The sequence below is a fragment of the Monodelphis domestica genome, chromosome 4 (genome assembly GCF_027887165.1).
Source record: "Monodelphis domestica isolate mMonDom1 chromosome 4, mMonDom1.pri, whole genome shotgun sequence".
In the NCBI taxonomy this organism is placed as follows: domain Eukaryota; kingdom Metazoa; phylum Chordata; class Mammalia; order Didelphimorphia; family Didelphidae; genus Monodelphis; species Monodelphis domestica.
The window spans coordinates 301,106,445-301,127,921 of record NC_077230.1 but is presented as its reverse complement, the minus strand read 5'-3'; the positions used below and the strand labels follow the sequence as shown (position 1 = coordinate 301,127,921).

General features: G+C 38.2%; 1 protein-coding gene across 5 annotated transcripts in view; it reads left to right on the top strand.

Moving 5' to 3' along the window:
* Window positions 1-21,477, top strand: part of SLC7A1 (solute carrier family 7 member 1) — a 70,076-nt gene that overhangs the window by 22,333 nt on the left and 26,266 nt on the right. For all 5 annotated transcript variants that reach the window (XM_056794729.1, XM_056794730.1, XM_056794733.1 and 2 more), the window contains exons 2-3: window positions 16,391-16,774; window positions 19,396-19,551. In XM_056794729.1, the coding sequence (XP_056650707.1) occupies window positions 16,391-16,774; window positions 19,396-19,551 (540 nt within the window). The remainder of the gene's footprint in view (window positions 1-16,390; window positions 16,775-19,395; window positions 19,552-21,477) is intronic.

Below are 21,477 nucleotides of genomic sequence, written 5' to 3'. Positions count from 1 at the left end.
ACTGAAACTGAGACATTAATGGACTTGTTTATCACCCAGTATGCAAGAGGAAAGATTTGAATCTGGGTCTTTCCAGTGGCAATGTTCTTATAAGCCTTGCCAAACTGCCTGCATTAGCTTTAACGTCTGAGGCTCAGTTTCTTTAACAGACACAGTAATCCTTTATTTACCTCACACGGTTGCCACGGTCAAATGAGATGGTATCTGCACCTTGCTTTGTAAATCATAAAGTCTTGTATAAATGTGAGCAATTTTCAGCTTTGTTCACTGACGTGTCATGTGTTTGATGTTGGAAGAACAGGTGGCCTTCATTTGTTCTTTTGGCGTAAGCCTAATGGGTTGATCTTGAAAATTGATTTAAAGAGGAAAGTAGTTTAACATTATGACACATTTCCATTCTCCTGATGATTGTTTGGTGGAGAAGTAAGTAAAATCTTTATCACACAATTAAATCTTTTAGACTAAGAAAAAGAAAGCATAGGTATAAAGTAGGATAGGGCAGCCATCTGAATTGAGGATGTTCTCAGAGTTCCATTTGTATGAGATTAGATAACTGGAAAAAATGAGTACATGGCTGACCTGGGCAACCAGAAGATCTAGGTTTACCTCCTGCCTTCATACACCTGTGTGACCACGGGCAGCTCATTGTTCCAGAAAACTTTCAGGCAGATGCTGATGTACTCCACTGGAGAATTTCCATCCATATGAGGAATTCCCTAAACCAATGAAATCAGAGGTCTAAATCTTAAACAAAATACATAGCTCCCCCCAAAATATCAAAGAGGAGCTCCCTGATGTCCACCTCCTACCCTTTCCAACCAGAGAGAGGGAAGAGACCCAAGGACATGGGGTGGGTTTTAAAGTTGATTGCATCTCACTGAATGATGAGTTTTGGAAGATGATGGGTCCAGGAAAATTGCCTGGTTGGGAAATGAAGGAGAGTTCCATGGTTGCCCAAATTTAAAAAAGTTTTATTCATCTTTTTTATCACTGTTTCATCCCAATAATTATCCACCCCTCCCCCACAATAAAAGCTTCTCTTGTAGTTTCAGTTAAGCAAAACAAATCATGTTGACTATTTCTGAAAACATATGCCTCATTCCCCACATCATGTAGTTCATTATCTCTGGCAAGAGACAGCAGGCATGTTCCTCCACCTCTGAAGGCAAATTTGGTCAATGCTTTGATCAAAGGTGTTCGTTAGTGATGTCATGGTGGTAGTATAAGTTGTTTTCCTGGGTTGGTTTGCTTTGCTTTATACTTTTTTCTGCAAGAACATGTTTCTGTAATTTTTTTCACTCCTCTTTTCTAGGTTCCTGAAAATATTCTGTTGTATTCATATACCGCAAATTGTTACCCATTCCCCAGTTGATGAGCACCCACTTTCCTTTTAGTTCTCTGTCCCAGTTTCTCTTGGTGAACCATACCTTATCCCAACCACACTGTGATCATTTGCTCATCTCCTAAATTTGCCTTTTAATTTCCCCCCTTTCTGTCTTTGCTTAGGTCCATCCCTTTTGCCTGAAATTTCTCCCATCTCTGTGGAAATTCCATTATCCATCTACCTTAGCTCAAGGGCATTTTCTTCATGAAATATTTCTCCAGCCAAGAGAAACTTTTTTTTTTCCTGAGCTTTCTCCAGAACTATGTAATACCTCACTGTATTACATATATAGTTAGTTGTATTCATATTGGTAGTTTATATCAGGGATATTCAGGTGGGGGAAGCCTTAGCTTCTATTTGAGAGCATTATGACATATTAAGTTATATATAACTCAGTAGATAGCAGATAGCTTCATTCTCTTTACTATATAGATGATCAGTTCCTTAGTAAAGACTGGGTCTTCTTTATACACAATGCCTTGGATGCTCAGCTACTGTTTATTGAGTGAGGGCCTCTTTTTGGGCCCTGTCACAAGGCAGTTTCTTTGGACTCTTCTGTCTGAGTCATGAACTGAACAGGTTAGCCTGGGATTGTGTTCTTAAAGGCCTTACTTAACAAGTTTGAGGATATTTCTTCTGCCACTTAGTGGCTTGTCATCAAGAAGATAACAGACAGTCAATTCAGAGAGACTTCAGTAGCTATAGTTGACATTGGCCGCTGGGCCACCTCCCCTCTTTTTAGATGACATTAAAATTTGACCTTTACTTTGTAAATTTTTTTTCCCTGCAGAGATATTGTATGTGTCAAGGCCAATAGAAAAGATTAAAAGAAAAATAGGTAAAAATTTAAGTTAAAAGGCAGGAAATAAGACCAAGGACAACAGAACAAAACAAAACAAAACAAAACCAGACCTTGAAATTATTCTTTAATCATTTGTTTCTAAAAACACAAAATGGCACATGGGAAACAAACATTTCCTCAATGTATACACAATTTAGTTAAACAAATAATATAGCTTTGTGGGTTAGTGGGTCCTTGGGTTGAAGAAGAAAGCAACCTTCTGTGTTCTTTTTCAACCTCAGTTGAGAACATAGGAAGTCAGGAAGGGAGCCCTGTAGGTAAATTCAAAACTTTTCATTTTCAGAAGCCAAAATTAATTCATACTTTCAATCTGTACCCTGGAATTTTCTGGTATAGTGGATTAATAATGGTCAAGATGATAGTTTGTAGTTCTAAAATAATGTCTGAAATTGCATTTATTTATTTGTTCCTTTTTCAAGCATTATCACTATTTTACAGATGAAGATGAAACTGGGTTTCTGAGAACTTCTAGGACTTTCCTAAAGCCATGCCATTTCAACTAGTGGTAAATCTGAGGCTCAAACACTTTGTTATGACCCAGAGAACTGGATAAAATACATTAATTTCAAATGTAGTTTCATGGTAGTTGCAGGTCTTTCCTTTTTCCCTAGCCTCTGCCCCCAGTTATTCTTAGTTCATAATTCTATCCTTTTAAAGAATTGCTAGGGAGTTAATAAGGTTAGAATTGGGTTTTAGCTGAATTTTGTCTTTACTTCAGTGCTCTGCAAACTTAATGTTTGTTGAATGAATAAATTGAGGGAGAAATTGTAAAGAAACTTTTAAGCTTATAACTTTACCAGTATTATTTATTGTGGTTCTATTAGAAGTAATGAGGTTAGGTTTCCTTGTGGAATAAATTGGTAAATTTCCAAAATGATGTGAAATAGTGCAGATGTTTTCTGAAAATCAGTTAATGCAGTGCTAGTCAACAAGCTTTATAAATGCTTATTGTGTGCCAGATGCTAGGTTTAGGTGCTTATTCCATGTTTCTCTAATTAAATACTTAATGCTTAATTTTTTGTAAAATGATAAAGGTGTTTTAATAGGCTATATACTAGAACCTTTTTATGCTGGGGATCTTTTGTGAATGAGTTGTGATTTAAGAATAATAAATAAAGATGAGATGGATTGTTTCTAGAGAAAAAAGCACAGAAGTTGGAATTGCAAGAAAAAGCCAGGAATATATATGACAGCTGTCATCAAACTCTTAGAGTCTTTTGTGTTTGGGAAGGGGAATTTAAAATATCTTTTTATTTTCTTCTTCTAAGCATATGGTTGATGCATTGGTTAAAATTTCTGTCCTCTTGGTCCACATTTCACTTTAGGAAATGCTTTTCAAAATTCTTCTATGGTATTGGTGAGGACTAGGCAGTCCAGTGTGGTATAAGAAGAGTTGTCAAACTAGCAGCCAGAGTGTGGGCAGCAACATAGCCCACCCGGATTAAAATGCATTTGGGGACACTTTAACAAAATAAATAAAACTGCAGTAGGACATAGATAATGTTAATACTGTGTGTGGTTTTCTAAGTCAACATGTGGCCTGCAGGAATCCTTATGTATGATTTAGTGGTCTTCATTTCTGTTTGACACCATGGTGCAACAGTAAACAAAAATAATACCTGGGGGGAAATCATGTGGGAGCTAGGAGACTTAAGCTGTTATCTGCCAAATTGTAAAGACTAGCTGCCCTCAAAGAATCTTTCGACTTAATGTCCTAGCACTTATCTATACCAACATTTTTCAGGATAGGCTGGTTTCCTCAAGTCCTGTAAACACACTGTGCCCATGGCATCCTCCAGGCTCCTTGGGTCATTTTCCATTCACACATTCATGCAACAAATATTTATTGGATACTATATGCAAGGCTCGAAATGCTTTCTCCATTCTAGTGAAGTTCTTCCCTGATAATCTAGCCCAAGCACATTCCTGTCCTCTGAAATATTTCTACAATTTTTGTCTGTACTACTTGTCTTGGTGATTGAATGTATTTCCATTCCCATATGTTATTGAAAGGGTTTATGTTTCTTATTTTTCTCCTGTTTATTCTCTCTCTCTGTTTCCTTAGAACTATGGTGCTGTCTTCACCCACACATTAGAATCCTTCTGCCTTATAACTTCTCCCTTTCCACCCCCATAACCAAAAAGTTGAGGCAGTTCTTTGTAACCTCTCTCTCTCTATCTCTGTCTGTCTCTGTCTCTGTCTCTGTCTCTGTCTCTGTCTCTGTCTCTGTCTCTCCCTCTCTCCCACTCCCCTTCTCCAGATATGATTATTATAATAGTAATTATGTAGTTAATTTATTACTATGCTATCTATATATTTTATACCCAAAGATCTATTTATGTATCTATGTACCTATGTATCTGTGTATCTCTCAAATTGTGCTGGACCTGGAAAATAGACAGTAACAAAATAAGAGCTACATTTGCATTCAGATATGCCCTATTTTTCTTGGCTATGTGTTTACCTTTCACTTTTCTATGTGATACTAGTGAAATTGCAGTTTTGAAAGTTGATGCCACAGCACACCCCACTGGATTTATCCTTTATCATTTGTTTAGAGTTAGAATTGACCTTATTTATTTTGTAGATCAAGGAAACTCAGGCCTAAACAAGTGATTTGTTTGAAGTCACTCAGGTAGTAAAGGATTAGAACATAGGTGTTCTCTTTCCAGATCCTATGCTCTTTCCATTGAATTTGCCTTTTTTCACCATCCAAGGGAGAAAGTACTTTGTTCTCAAGTTCTTAATTTATTACTTTCTGAGGCCAATAAAAGAGGCAGAATTAGTACTATAATTTGGATGAAGGTAAAGCTTTTGAACCTGGAAGGCAAAGAATTCAGTTGGAGAGCTGTTTGAGAATACCATTCATTATAGTTTTGAGAAAATTAAATTAACTTCCCTGGTTTTCATTAATCTGCCCTTGTGGAATAATTGTGGAGATCTAAGGAATTAGAATAAATCAGTTGAACATTCCTGGATTAAGGAAAAGCGGGGAACTAATTAGTACTCATTTTGATGGCTCCTTCAGTTCCTTTCAGGATTTGGGGTAGTTAACTGACCCGTTTTCATTTATATAGTGCTTTATGATTACAAAACACTTCATAAATATTATAATATTTGTCACCCACAACAACCCCAATGACCTTGCTATTATTTTCCACATTTTATAATTGAAGAACTTCAGGTAAACAGGTTAAATGACTTGCTCAGGGTCTGATTCAAATTCAGGTCTTCTTGACTCCTCAAATTCCAGTAATTACAAATTATTTCACTTCCTAAAGCACTACAAGCAGATGAAACCTAATTATTATCATGAGTGATTTCTATTTAAGGTCAAGGACTTTGTCCACTGTACTACCTGACTGACTGCTATTAGTAAGTTGCTTAGGTGCTTTAAAGCACCAAGTTCTACAGTGTATAGGCTTGCCTTTTTTTTAGAAAAGGCTTTGGTGAAGCAATTCAGGGAGCACCTCTGCAAACACAGTGGAGGTTGAGAGCCCTTTTTCACGATTAAAGGTCATGGAAACAATTCTTCGCAGGAGACCCAGGATGATTCTAAAAGTTCTTATGCCATTAAAGAAGTTCATACATTTTGTGATGTTCTCTTTATACCCTTTCTGCCATAGTATTATATTTATTTTAGAAATTAATTTATTCAAAATGAGCTACAGAATTACATTATTATACAACTCTAGAAGCATTCCTCATGTGTAAGTAACCTTATTAAAAAACAAGTGATTTAACTTTGGGGCTATGGGGGAAGAAGTGAGAAAAGGGAAATGATATGAAGATTCCATTGCCTTGACATTTATGCTGCCCCAAAGAGCAAATATCTTATTTTTGAAACATACAAGACTAGGGTTGACTCTTTTCTCAGATCATCTATGAAGTGCCCTGAATTAGCTATTATTAAAATGCCAGACCCAACTTGATTCAGACTTTTTGTACTCTACTTGGTCATGAATACTACCTCCATTTTCTCTTCTTGTCCATGTGATTTAAAAAGAAGAAAACAGCAACATAGACAATGTACTTGACTTTCTGATTAAGAGGCATGAAGAAAATATAGATAAATGAACTTCAAAACCAGTCTTCAGTCCTGATTTTAGCTCTATAGTATATTCTTTATTTCCAGAAAAACTTAACTAATCTGGAAATGGCTGCCTTCAGGATTTAGGTTCTGGTGGCTTCTAGTTTTCTTTTTTGAAATCCTGTGATGTTTTTGTGTTAACACCATTTTTTGGAACAAAGATTTACAGTCTACTCAACTCTCATGAAAGTACTTTTTAAAAAATTGCCTCATTAAAACTAGGCCTCTCAGTCTGCCACCACCCAACTTCAATCTGTCAGATAAAAATGCTCAGAAATTTGTACCAAGCTGACTTTTTATGCCTTTGGAATTTCCATCTTATTATACATAGATGATGTTAGTCTGTTCTTTCTTGTGATCAGCCATTCAGTGATCAGATAGTGACTTAATTAACCATGCTCTTCAAATTCCCCGGAGGAATTTCAAGAATTCAGGTAAATACAAATGCTCATCTGCATAATATATTTTCTAGGAAAAAGGCAACACAAATGACACCATAGAGGCAATAAGAAAGATTTTATGTATTTAGAACAATTGTTGTTAGAGAAATAAGCCATAACTTATAATATTAGCTCATATTAGGTTAGGTTAGGTTAGGTTAGGTTAGGTTAGGTTAGGTTAGGTTAATATAAGAATTTTCTTCTTGTGCAGTAGGTGATGATAGTTATACTGATGATACAGATGAAGAAATGGGGGCTTTGAAAAATCTGTCACTTTCTCATGGCCATAGAGTAATTGATTAGAAAGGATTCCATCCTAGGTTTAGAATAGAGCTAGGCAGGTAGGTGGCACAGTAGGGGGAGTATGAAAGATTTGAGTTCAAATTCTGCCTAGATACTTACTAGCTATGTAATACTTAACCTCTAACCGTTTCAGTTTTATCTGTAAAATGGAGATAGTAACAGGCCTTACTTCCCAAATGAGTTATATTTGTAAAATTCTTTGTACACTTTAAAGCACTGTGTAAATTAATGCCAGCTATTATTGTTAGATTTCTCATCTATATCCACAACCAATGTTCTTTACACTTCATATACAGCTCGTATAAAGATGATGAGTGGTTCTGTTTGTTTCATTGTGTATTTGAATTGACTACATCATTTGAATGACTATATCATTTCCAAATTTAAGCTAAGAAAGCCAATGATATTAAATTTAAATGTCTTATGTTTGGACAAATGTCTGACTTTTGGGGATCTCTGTAAAAGATAATCCTAAAAATAGGGAGCATCTGCCCTAAAATGTGGTATTTCCTGCTTGTGAGGATAAAATTTCAGGATTATGACTGTTATTTTGATTCTAACCTGCATGACATAAGCCACATAGATAATTTCCATGGTAACTCTGGGTGTGTGTTACGTACATCTCAAGGCTAATTTGATAGAATAACATAGACAGGAAGAAAATAATAGGAAAATATGCCATGTAGCAGTAGTTTTCTTAAATGGATAAATTTAAAACATTTTACTTAAAACAGGGCCCATTGAACTTCTACACACTAGGCACAATTTTAAGGATTTCCACGCCTCCACCCCACCCATACACAGAATTTAAGTAAATTTATTTAAATGATTCTAAGCTGAAACAAAAGTCCATAATGTTTTCCTCTGGTGGTGATGTGTAGCTTTTGAGTCATGAAATGTACCAGTCACCTAAAAATTGAAAGTGGGGAAATCACCCAGAAAGACAATCAAGAAGGCCTGAGAAGTCAGCAAAGCACAACAAACAAGGAATGTGGAAGATACAAAATAAAGGATGCTATTAAGAAATGTGTGATCTTGAAAGAAAACAGCTTAGTCACCTGACAAGAGCAAGGGAGAACGATGTATACATCTTGTGTATTTCCCTGGCATACTTGAATGTTGAAGGGTACTTGGAAGAATCCCCTAGCATTTGGGGTTCAGAGATCCCCTATGTTGAATCTATGAAAATAGGATGGAGAGGGAACAACTACTCCTCTATGTTTTGTTCCTTTCTCTCATTTGTCTAATAAAACCAGTGCCTTTTCCTGCTCTTTGCAGTCAACCCCCGAGCTCTACTTTCTTCCAAGACCTTGCTCAAGTCTGATCACATCTGTGAAGCTTTTCTTGATCACCTCAGTGGGAAGTGAGCCCTCTTTCCTCCTTTATTGCCTTTAACCACTCATGGTCTGGAGTTATTTTTATGTATGCCTTATCTCTCCAACCACATTGTAAGAGCAAAGAGTGTGAAGCAAGAACAAAGTATATCTTATCATTATATTTGTACCTCCTCCCCTTATCCATCTCTCCCCCAGCCCGCCCCCCCCCCCATCATGTGCCATAGTACTGCACTCATACTAAGCTATCAATTAAAAAAAAAAAAGACAGTCCTTGGTTTGTGAATGGTGTTCGAAGACTGGGTTTGTGACTCATTTGTTTGGGATTTCATTTAAGCAGATTGCTACCTCTTTATGATATTGTCCACTAGGGGCAATATCATAAAGAGGTAGCAATCTGCTTAAATGAAATACCATATCAAAAAGGTTTTGCAACTTTATAAATAATTTATAAATTGTTTTTTTACTTTTTTATTATTATATTATTATTTTTTAGATATTATTATTATAGATTATATATATAGATATTATATATATATAGATATATAGATATTATATATATATTATTATTATTATCCTAGATTGCAAAATAAATAGCCTTAATAGTATAGAATGAATTTTGGGTTCTAGAGTTTCTTCCCTTGCTCCTAGGCTAACAGGCTAGATTTAGGCTTTTTGAGAGGCAGGTTTCCACTGCAGATTATTCCTGACCCATCTCCAGGCCTCCGTGCTTTATTTTACTCTTTTCACTAAGTTCTCTAGGCTCGTCTTAAATCCCAAGTGCTTAACAATGAAAAATTACCTATAATTCTCTCGCTACCTACCACCCTCTCCTCAACAAAACTTGATTTCCATAGTGAAACAGATCACAGAGAGGTTTTAGGAGGAAAGCAATCTATAATTTAACATTTGTACTGTTAGGCTTAGAATGGATTTAATGTTCCTGGAGGCATTTATATTTCTCAAGCTATGCTTTTTAATCCAAATTAATGTCATTAATAGAATGAATGCCAAAACACCATTATGAAACCAAATGAGAAAGGGGAGCAGTGGATGGACTCTGTAGCCATTGGGGCTGCCTTGATTGGCAGTGTTATCTTCTGCCTTTTCCCTCTTGTTCTAGCTCTTGATTTTTAAAATATCTTCCCAATTTTGCTTATGAATTCACAGATTCATGAAATGCTCCCAAGAATTTTGGAGGATTGAGAGGTGGGAAGAGCAGGGACTTTAGGAACTGTTAAGTTAGATGCTTTTAAGTTGGGAACTTTTCAATAAATTAAAGTGAATTAACATCAAATGTTGGTGAATGTTATAAAAATGTTTTTTGAATGATCACTTCTCTTTTCATATGGTTGTTCATCTTGCTGAGTACTGACATAGTAACTTTTAAAAGTTATTGAGTCTTTAAAATATTCACTAGGAAGCAGGGTTGCCCAGCTCTTGAGGTCTTCAAAGGCATACTGGGTGTTAAAAATTAGATTCCTCTTCAGATGGGGTTTGCAATAAATGACTTCTGAGATCTCTTCCAATTTTGAAATTCTGTGAAAACAGACCTATTAGCACTTGATTCAGTAAAGTTTTCGATTGTCCAATCTAACCTTGACGTGCAGTAGAGAGCTTACTTGTGAAAACATTTCTTAGGATAATCTCATTGTTTTGATGTTCTACTCAGTTAAATTGTATTTGAAAGGAAATTGGGATATGCCATCTTTGATTTTGCCATTGTTGTTTGCTGATTGCCTTATTGAGCTGGACTCCAAGATTTTAAATCAAGGCATTTTAGGAACCCGTTAAAACATGGTGTTGTGAGTTTTCTTGGTAATGTGCCTTAAAAAGCTCAATATATTCAAAAGATAGGGACCTGGAAGTTTAAATAGCAGGTAGAACAGGCTTTTTTTTCATTCATGCAAGTATTTCTATCTTCTCCTATCTGAACATCTCTCAGCTGTTCAGGAGAGATCTTGAGTCCATAGGTTAAGAGCTGGAAGAGTCCTTAATGACTGTGTAGTGTATAAAATTGTAGTATCTGTTGAGCTCTACAATGAGGGCTTAGATGGGAGCTGAGAGGCCGTCAAATTCCAGCCCTTTCATTTTCAAAACGGGACCAACCAATGCCCAAAGAGGTCAGGTGATTTTTTTAAAGCAATTTTTTCCAAAGTCAATATTTGGACCCAAGAATCAACCAAATCTAGATAAAAAAATATTGCCTCCACTACCTCATTTCTGTTACTGAGTACAGGCTACATACATGGACATAGGAAATGGGTTTGTGTTTTATCTTTAGGATTAGTTCTGGGGAAGTAGGCACTTTCTCATTTTTGTGAGTAAGGTCTAAGTTGTGTGATGCCTAGAGTCTCTAGACAGAAAAGGCTCAATAGCTTTTGTGGTGTAAGGACAGCAAAACTTTGTTTCATTGAAACTCAGTGCAGCAGATGCCATAATGTGTTGAGGGATGTTGAGGCAGATTTTATCATTGGGGTCACCTGGGAAACTCATCATACTCTTCAGCTAAGTCGAATCTTTTGTCTGTGCTCTTCTGCTATTTTGAGCAAGAGGCAAATGCCAAAAACAATAATGGGGGGGGGGGTAAACAAAACAACATGCAGTATGGAAATCGCCCAAACATTATTTGGCTTCTTCCTAGGTCCACGGTACTAGGCAGGGAGAATTAGTGTTCAGTCAGGATCTTTAGGCATACTAGGATTCTTAGTCATGAGAGGACCATTTCAATCATCATTACCATTAATTATTTAGAAGAAAATTACAAAATGTTACCTCTGTTCCACCATTAGGAGAGAGAGAGAGAGGGAGAGCAAATGAGTGTGTGTGTGTGTGTGTGTGTGTGTGTGTGTGTGTGTTTTCAGACTGGAACTTTGATTTCCCTGGAATAAATTCCCAAAGAGGAAAGAAACTCCCCTTATCATGCAGTGTGGCACCTGCTCTGCAACTTATATATAGCCTCAGAGTTGCATGAGGTGACGTGCCGAGAGGGACATATATGTCAGTATATGTCAGAGTACATAAATATATTTATAGCTAACTAAAACAAGATCCTTCTTTGGGGAAAGTTATGCCATTGCCACTCAGGACACTTGAAACTCTGATCCCTACATTCCAACTTGGTCTAGTACATCAAGTCTTACCCAAACATTTTCTAAATCTGCTAAGGAACAAGATATTTTGTTGAATACTTGAGTCTGCCCAGAATTATCATTGATCATTCCCTTCCCACCATGATGGTAGCCTTGTGAAAGGCTCACCCAGAGAAACCCCAGAGGCCACTTCAAGGCTCATGACATCCTGACACAAAGGGAGCCTCGAAACAGTAATACACAGTGTTCCACACCCATAATTCTCCTGTCTCTGGAAAGAAGAGAGGAAGATGCATTTTCTCTCTTCTTGGGATTCAAACTCATCTACAATAATACAAAGCATCACTTCATTTTTTCTTTCCCTTTTCCCCCTGGTTCTGGTCATCGTATACATTGTTTTCCTCAGTCTGCTTATATCATGGTGCCACTTTGACTGAGCTCTTCTGATTTCTTTATCTTCATGATTTCTTAGAGTAGTCTGTTTAATTTTATATCATGGTTTATTTAGTTGTGTAATAGAGGAGCACTAATTTTATTCCATTTTTGTTATGTTTTGGTGTATATGAGATCTTTCTGTCTTTTGTCTCTTTGAGGCATATAGTAGCGATGGAATTTTTGGGGTGATAGGGTCCCATTATCAATATAAATCCAAATGCCAAATAATTCCAAGCTGCTTTCCAGAGTATTTAGAACCAATTCACAGGTACACCAACAATGTATTTCTTTTACAGTATTTACTGCATTGACTATTTCCTTCTTTTTCAGTTTGTTGGGTATGAGAACGAATCTCAGTTATTTTTGTATATTTTTTAAAAATTATGGAATTGGAGCAATCTTTCATATTTTGCAATTTTTCCTTGAACTGTTTTCTTATCCTTTGACAACTTACCCATTGAGGAATGGGTCTTTTTAGAGATCTGTGTTTCTTTCCTAAGTGTTATATATACAACGTTTTTCAGAGAGTTGGTGAATGCTGAAGTTTTTTTCCTTGGTCATTAGCTTCTATTTTTATACCTACTACATTGGTGGACCATTTTGATGACTAAAGCATTTGTAGAGCATACAAAGAAGTACAAGACAGGCTTTCTGCTTTCAGAGTTTTGAGTCTAATTGGAAGGAATTATATTCTAGTTGGAAGAGAAGTGGTTAGCTCATATAGAATTTAGTGCTCAAAAAGATATTCTGAAGATCATTCTGGTTTCTGCTGGAATGATCACAATTTTGAATTGGAGAAGTTTGAAGAAGGCATCTGCCAGGTGAGGGGTGAAAGCAGGCCATCAGCTACCTGGCACATTCCTAAGCCCAATTTCTTTGTAGCTTCTGCTCACTAAAACCAATTCTAAAGGGAAATATTGTTTTCTACATGTTTTTTAAAAAGGCATTTACAAACTAATTACAGCTTTTCTCTTTGATAAGCTGTTAAGGGCAGTACCCTCTTTATGACAGTGAGGAAAGGGAAGATAAAACTTTACTAATGCAAAATTCATATTATTTGATATTATTACAAGGTGGAATGGCTTTCATCATATTCCAATTCTATTTTCAACACCACTTTTATAGGGAGATTTTAAAATTGGACAAATGAGATACGATTTTGCCTTTGAAATCTTGAATAGGAGGTTGCTCTATTTTTTTCTTTTATCCCTTTTTCCAGCTTTATAGTGGAACTTAGGCTCAGAGGAGGGTTTTTTTTTTCTGGGAATAAAACAAGGAAGGAATTGAGAATGGAGCTGTACTTTTGAAATCATCCCATGACCAAACTGCTCTAATGTTCTAGCTTCAGGGGAAAGTATGGGCTTAAAGTTTATAAGATCATAGGCTTAGAGCTATTCTGAACCTTAGAGGTCATCAAATTTGACATTTGAATTTGGTATTGCCTACAATTGCAAGTAGTATTGTTATCGCAGTACCTGAGTTTGGATCCCAAGACCTCTATCCAAATCATGTTATCTTTCTTCTGAACCCTTTAGTCTCCTATTGATAAATTATTATAGAAAAAATCGATTAAAGGCAAAATAATTGGTTTTGGAGTTAGCAGAAATAAGAACAGAAGAAATATGAAGTCTGTACAATTGTGCAAATTTTTTTCCGCAATAATTTTTTAGATAATGCTTTCAAAATGTTTTGGAAACTTTCTCTCTAAAACCACAAGAGGAATAAGTCGTCCTGTATACTTGACAGTGAGGCAAACTTACTGTAGACATTAAACTTTCAATTACATGATCATAGTATTTTTCTCCAAAAGAAATCTTGGAAGAGGGTTTGTTTTTAGCTCATTTTTCTTTATCATGAAAGGCAGAAATAAATACTTAGCTCTTAGCTTCTTAACTCTACTTTAGGTTAAAGTACTTTAATTCTTTAGACAACCCATAATGGACAGCCTTGTTGGAACCTATCATAATTTTCTATGTTCTATGTTATATTTTCTATGTTATAATGCAAATTTACATGGTAACATGTACTATTATCTGTATCTATCTGTCTATCTAATCTATCATTTAGATAGGCAGGATTAGAGGTAAAATCTGCCAATAAAAACTTACCTTTACATAGTGCTTTGAACAATGAAAAAATGTTTGATTATCTTTTGTCTTTACCTTCATTTCCACATTTACCCTTCCTTCGCCAGCATTCATTGTAACAAAGAATAAAGAAGTTAAGCAAAATTAGCCAATCTGCCAATCAAATCTGATATGTACAATGTTTTACACCCATCTCTTCAAAATGGGCAGAGAGGCTGTATTTTCTCATCTCTTCTTTGGGGCCAAGATATCATTCTAAATATGTAGGTGCTCTCCCTCCCTCCCTCCTCTCTCCCCACCCCTTACCTGCCTTCCTTTCTGTCTTGGTAACCACTCTAGGCAAGGGCTAGGCAAATGGGGTTAAGTGACTTGCCCAGGGTCACACAGCTAGGAAGTATCTGAGGCCAGAGTTGAGCCTCTTGACTAGCCCTGGCACTTTATGCCCTGTGCCACCAAGTTGACCCTTGCATATTTCACAAAACATTTTCCTCCAAACAGTTCTGTAAGGTAGATAGATATGGTTTCTCCTCTTCTATTTGACCAGAGGAGATAACTGAGGCGAAGTGATATCAAATCAGCTGGACTTCAAATCCAATCATTTCTCTTGTTTACAAGTTCAGTCCTCTTTCTGTTATTACATTTACCCAGCTCAAGCTCCATGTATTATAAGAAGGGCAATAAAAAATAGACTAAAGTTAATTTATCTACCTGCCTTCAAGATAATGTTATAATAACAAAGGTTTTCTTTAGATAATATTTTTTCAAGGGGCTTTTGTATCTCATTTGATCCTTACCAGCAGCCTTGTATAGTGGGCAGGACAGTTTTTCCATTTCACTTATGGAGGATTTGCTCCAGATGCTAAATGGCAGTGTCAGGCCTAGAATCCAGATTGACCAACTTCCTAGTCTGACACTTCTAATTAGGCCATTTTACAGAGTTCTTATGTCATAGTATATTTTCTGATTTGTACTTTGAAGGACTGTTCCTGAATTGAATGGAGTACTGTGTACCTATTAAAAAGAAATGGATTGCATCTATGTGGTCACGGCTGACTTACCAAAGAATGCTTTTCTTCCCATTATCTTTGAAAGAGCCATTTTTGTGTGTGCTTAGTTTATATTATCTACAGACATACCCTCTTTTCAGCAATGGAAAAACAATTTAAGGCTTTCCCATTTCATATGTTTTGGTAGTAATTGTGTAAAACATAGTAATAGCTACTGTTTATATAATGCTTTAAGGTCTGCAAAGAGCTGTTTGTCATCCATCTATGTATCTGTCTGTCTGTCTTTCTGCCTCTCTCTGTAAGTCTATCTCTCTGCCCGCCTGCTTGTCTGCCTGTCTCTGTGTATCCATCCATCCATCCTTCCCAATGAATCAGGAAGTGCCATGGATGCACAAAGTTTATATTTAATATTTACCTGTGACCATATAGGAGGGGTAGAAGAGTTGGTTGGGGCAATGATTGAATTGCAGGGCCGGGTTATAAATGTGCCCTGGCAGGTGAGTGGCTGAGACAAGCACAGAAGTCACTGAGGAAGGAAGGAGATTGTTCTAGAGGTCAGCAGACAGTAGCCACCAGGATAGTGACTAGGTGATACCGCTGGATTGAGTGACCCTCAGAGGGAGAGAGGCTGCTGAGCAGTTGCCGAGGGAGAGCCTGAAGTGGCAATGGGGAGCAAAGACTCTTCCAGCTCCCCCAGCTGTCAGGATGGATACGGGTGCATGCACAGCTCATGCTAGAAGAGTTAACTAGGGAAGATTATCATAGAGAGGGAGGCAGGTCTCCGTGAGTGCAAAAAGATGGAGAATGTGAGAACGGAAAAGTGAATTTGTTCCCTATGATAATAGAGCAAGCAGGCACTTCAGAGAGCTCGGTGGAAGGGATGGCAATAAGGAATCTGTCAGTGGGACAGCATTGGGTTTGAACCATGCCATTTCCAATCCCTGGGATGGGATGGAAGTCTGTTAATCATGGAGCTCAGGTAAGGAGTTGTTACTATTGTCATTATTGAGTGGACCCGGGATTTCATGGGTGTGAGAGCTCGGAGGGAGGAAACTCCTTTTACCCCGGTGCAGATTGGCACTTGCCTGCGACTTACCGTGGGGTGATGGAGCCCAAGCTGGAGAAACCTTGGAGGTGGTGGTACAGAACTGGAGAGCCACCCGAGGGAACTGAGATGTATATATCCACGGCTGGCTCCCAATCTTACACTCGGGCTGTCCGAGGCGTCTTCCTGATTCTGAGAAGGGCTTCTGAACCTTCGTGCCATCGGCCGCCGAGGCTCAGGATTATTGGTAGCAGCATCATAATCATGGAAATAGCAGTGATAATGGTATCCTTTTCTCTTTTCTGACTAGATTTGAACAGTACCATGGGGTGCAAAGTGTTCCTCAATTTTGGACAACAGCTGCTGCGGCGAAAAGTTGTTGACTGCAACCGAGAGGAGAGTCGACTGTCCCGCTGCTTGAATACTTTTGATTTAGTAGCTCTCGGTGTAGGAAGCACACTTGGAGCAGGTGTCTATGTACTGGCTGGAGCTGTGGCCCGGAAAAACGCCGGCCCTGCCATCGTCATCTCTTTCCTAATTGCTGCCTTGGCCTCCGTGTTAGCAGGACTGTGTTATGGAGAGTTTGGTGCTAGGGTTCCCAAGACTGGTTCCGCCTACCTCTACAGCTATGTCACTGTGGGTGAGCTCTGGGCTTTCATCACCGGCTGGAACTTAATTCTCTCCTACATCATTGGTAAGTAGTTTTAGGGCCAGAGCTGCCAATGTGATCTTCAGGGTTGTGCCTAAACACCAGGGCGCTGTCTCTTCTTCCACTTTACTAAAGTCCCACCTTTTCTACTCTCTGGTTGGAATCTACCCTGTCTTTAATTTTGACTAAGAAAATTTTAGACTTGGAGAAGATAGAAATCACCACAAGACCACCATGTTGTCTTACACCCTCCCAGAAAACTTTGTGGAATGCCTGATCTGCTAAGGACAATTTGAGATTTGCTAATTTGACTGACCAATATAAATTGAACTTTTTTGTTTTCTTCCTGATCCTTTTAAAATGAAAATATCTTATGGAGGTCTAGGTGGATCCCAGGTGGTTCAGGAATTCATCTCATCTTGGGATAGCTCACTTTGTTTAGTTTGCCTCCCCAGTGGTGGCAGGGCAAAAGAGGACAGGACTTAACCGCTGGAATTCAGCACCTCCTCTCTGTCCATGAGAGGACTCTGCTGCTTGAACAAGGGCCCAGCTGCTGGAGAGGTCAGTGGGATGAGGCTTAATACATCATTTCAGCACCTGTTGATAGCTAAAACACAGCTTATTCTTCTAAGTCTGAAATGAAAACTAGTGATGGAGAATATTTTTTAAAAGTTAAACATTAAAAATTTATTGCCATAAATAAATAGGTTTACCATGCCAGAGTTTATAAACGTGGTTTGGACCATTATTTTTCCAGAGGGTTTTAGGGAGGATGGGGATGAGGTAAGAAAAATATTTATTGTGAAGTGTCTGCTAATATTAAAAAAAATTCTCAGCCTCAGCTATTAAAAAAAAAGATGTAACATTCAGAAAAAGACTTAGAATTTCATTGATATAGGTTATTTCCAGGTGAGGAAATTCTGTCCACCAATGCAGGTTAACATCTTTTTTGAAATTTAGCCTTCCAGAACACTGAAGTGGTTAAATGACTTGCCCAGGATTATACAACCTGTGTGTATATATGTGGGAGATATTATTTAATTGGTGTAAAATGGAGATTTTGAACCCTAGACTTCAATCCCCAGAAATCCTTGGTACTTCCCAGAATTCCCTATAATCTCACCTGAGTCCCCACCTGGGTGAGATCACAATTAGTATTTGAACTGGCGGTAATGCCTACCTTGGCCTCTTCTATGTTCTCACTCTTCTCCTACTCGACATTTACAAGATGTAATAAGTAAGCTTAGAATGGGCTAATCAGCCCTAGGCATGTGGTTTTCTTATTTTGTATTTCTTTATTCCTTGATTTCCAATAATCCTTTAATAAACCTCTTAAAAGAGATAATACTTTTATTATTAGAGATTAAATTTCATTTTTTTTAACCCATACCTTCTGTCTTGAAATCAATACTGTGTATTGGCTCCAAGGCAGAAGAGTGGTAAGGGCTAGGCAATGGGGGTTAAGTGACTTACCCAGGGTCACACAGCTGGGAAGTGTCTGAGGCCAGATTGGAACCCAGGACCTCCTGTCTCTAGGCCTGACTCTCAATCCACTGAGCTACCCAGCTACCTCCTCTAAATTTAATTTTTACAGTTTGGCTGACCACATCAATTGTGACGAAATACCCTCAATCTTCTTAACTTTCCTAAACCTTTTCTCTTCTGTGACTATCCATAAGTTCATCTTTAAATAGCTTATTTTGATCAGCTGTATGACTTTGAAAGAGAGTATTTGTTATGAACTCTTCATGGGTCCAAAGTATAATGAAGTCTATAGTTAAAATCACTTATAACAGTAAGCAACTGAGTGATAATTTACTCAGACAATTCTTTTAATTCATGTGATTATCATCAGAGCTACCTTTGAAAAATAGGGCCTGGCCTGGAGTCTGGAGTACCTGGGTTTAAATCTGGTCTCAGACACTTCCTAGCTGTGTGATACTGGGCAAGCCATTTAACCCTGTTTGCTGAGCTAGGATTTTTACCAGGACACTGCCCCTCACCCCCCAAAAAAAAGAAAGAAAGAAAGAAAGAAAAAGGAAAAAAGCAGCTGAATGTATTTGTGGGCATGGGGGAAGGAAATTTTTGTATTTATTTGGCATCTGATGTTGCCTCTGTTTATATGTCTTTCATTAAGTGGTAAAAGAAGGTAGCCTCACATTTAGAACCAATATGTATGGCTCTCTTCAAAATTTCACGGGGTGAGTTGAGTAGCCTCTAAGGCAGTGGTTGGCCTTTTTGTGAATAAAGCAACTTGTTAGTGCTCGGAACATTGTTCTGAGCTCAGCAGCTCTGAAGACGATGGGCTGGCCTCGCTGGGCAAGGCTGAGACCTTTGGATGATGACCGCGGCCTCTTCTTTGTCCTGCAGGTCAGTGTTTACGTTATGGGTACTTCTCACGAGTGAGAGGTGCGACGCTGTCATCCCGCAGACCCAGGCTTGTTGTGGAGCTTGTTCCTAGCGGCTCCAGGACAGACAGTAGCCTTAGAGCCACGTGCTGGAAGCTCTACTCTTCCCTGTCAGTGTTCTCTGGCTGGCCTCTGCCGACCATGTAAATGGGTGCATTGCGTGGCATCTGCTGCATTCCCTGCACTGTGCTCACAGATGAATGCTTCTGAAGTGTGCTGTTTTCTGTGAACGTGCTCTGGTGATTCTGTCTCCTGCAGGTACCTCGAGTGTAGCAAGAGCGTGGAGCGCCACATTTGATGAACTAATAGGCAAACCCATTGGAGAGTTCTCCCAAACGCATATGTCTCTGGATACTCCTGGGCTCGCTCAATACCCAGACATATTTTCTGTAATTATCATTCTAATTCTAACAGGTAAATGTCTGCATTAAAAAATAATGATCTTGGGTTGCTGCTTATGTAACAGGTACCTCTAGTACATTCATTATTTTAGCAGAAAGCAAAAGTAATTGCACTTGTTTGGGGCTGGGCTTCTAACGCATTACAGATTTTAGGTTAATTGTAAATCTAGGGCTTAGCTGTTTAATAGCGGCAGAGTCGATGTGTGCACTATATTGGTCTAAGCCCCTTATTTTCCTGGTGAGCAAAGGCCTCAAGAAGTTGAGAGACTTGCCTTCTGGTCATTCAGCTAGTTACAGGTCAGGGTCCAGATGAGAACCCAGCTCTCCCGAATCCCCACCTCATGCCGTTGCTTTCTCTTTGCAATCCCTCGTGCTGGATGAGAATGTAAGTGTTTGAACCTCTGAGTAGTTCTGAGTATTACTCTGAGTAGGAGAAGTAGAACTCTGCCTGGTCAGTGAAGTTGTCAAGCCTGGTGATCTTGCCAGTGGAGTCTGCCAGCCAGCAAAATGTGGAGCAGTTTGGGAGAACTGTGGTGCCTGCTCAAGTGTGCCTATTTATTTAATGGAAATATTTGTTTGTTTTGTGCCCAACAACTATCAAAACATATCTTTAAAAAGAAGAAATGTGCTAAATATTAGTTTTGGTCACAGAATTTTAAAAAATATTTCTGGAAAACAGCCTGTCTGGCATACAAAATCTTCAAACATCTTAAACACCAACATGGGAGATTTTCCATCTCTTCCATCTCTGTGGGTTACCTGAGAAAAGGGGAGATTTGAAAACTGATTTATGGGATCTAAATGCTAGTCAGAAGGCACAACAGGTCTCATTTGAGACTCCCAAAGCGTCAGATAGGTTTTAAAAATCAACCCCCACTGTTTTGAGTGTCATGTGACATGGGCTGTTTTCACTGCTATTTCTGCCTTAGCTAATAGATCAGTCCCAAGTGTTATAGAGTTGGAGCTTGTGAGATGGTAGTTTTCTTTTAATCCTCAACTTCCATCTTAGAATCAATACTGCGTATTGATTCCAAGGAGAAGAGCAGTAAAGGTTAGGCAGTGGGAGATAAGTGACTTGCCCAGAGTCACACAGCTAGGAAGTGTCTTAAAGTCAGATTTGAACCCAGGACCTCCCGTCTCTGGGCCTGGCTCTCAATCCACTAAGCCACCCAGTCATAGCCCCCCCAATTTTGATTTTAACCTTGTAAATGTAAGAGGGAATTGATATTAAATAAAGTATGTTGCATTGAAGAATACTCATAGCACCTAACTCAGGGTTATTCTGAGGATAAAAATGAGAGATTTGTAAAATACTTAGCAAGTTATATAAGTTCCACCTATAATAATATATAATGCATTCTATTATATCAAATATAATAATATATAATATATGTATAATAATACAGCAACATGGGATCTATTCCATGTCCTCTTTGCATATTTAAATTATATAGAGGTGGCTAAATTTTGAAAAACTAAAAAATGTTGTCAAGGGATACCTCATCATTCAGTGAGGTAGATGGGAGGCACAGGACATCTAGTTGTTCTTCTACTCTGACTTATATGATTATTGTTAGTGTCCATGTCATGTCCAGGCCTGGCAACTTATTAGCTCTTTTTCCTGCATGAAAGGGAGAATAATCATAAGAGACAACTTGAAACATTGGGAAGAGTTCTGGATTTGAGGTCAAAGGGTCTGGTTTTGAATCCCAGGCCTTCCATTTGTTAGCTGGTGTTCTTGAGCAAGTCAATTAAACTCTCCCTGGCCTGAGTTTATCTGTAAAATAAGAGGATTAGACAAGGATTCGAGGGCCCTTCTGGCTCCAAATTTGTGAACTGACTTAGAGACTTGTTGTGATGAGCAAGTGGGATAATGAAAGAGAGAGGGTGTGTGTGTGTGTGTATTAAACTAGGAAACCATAAAACCAGTGAAAGAGCA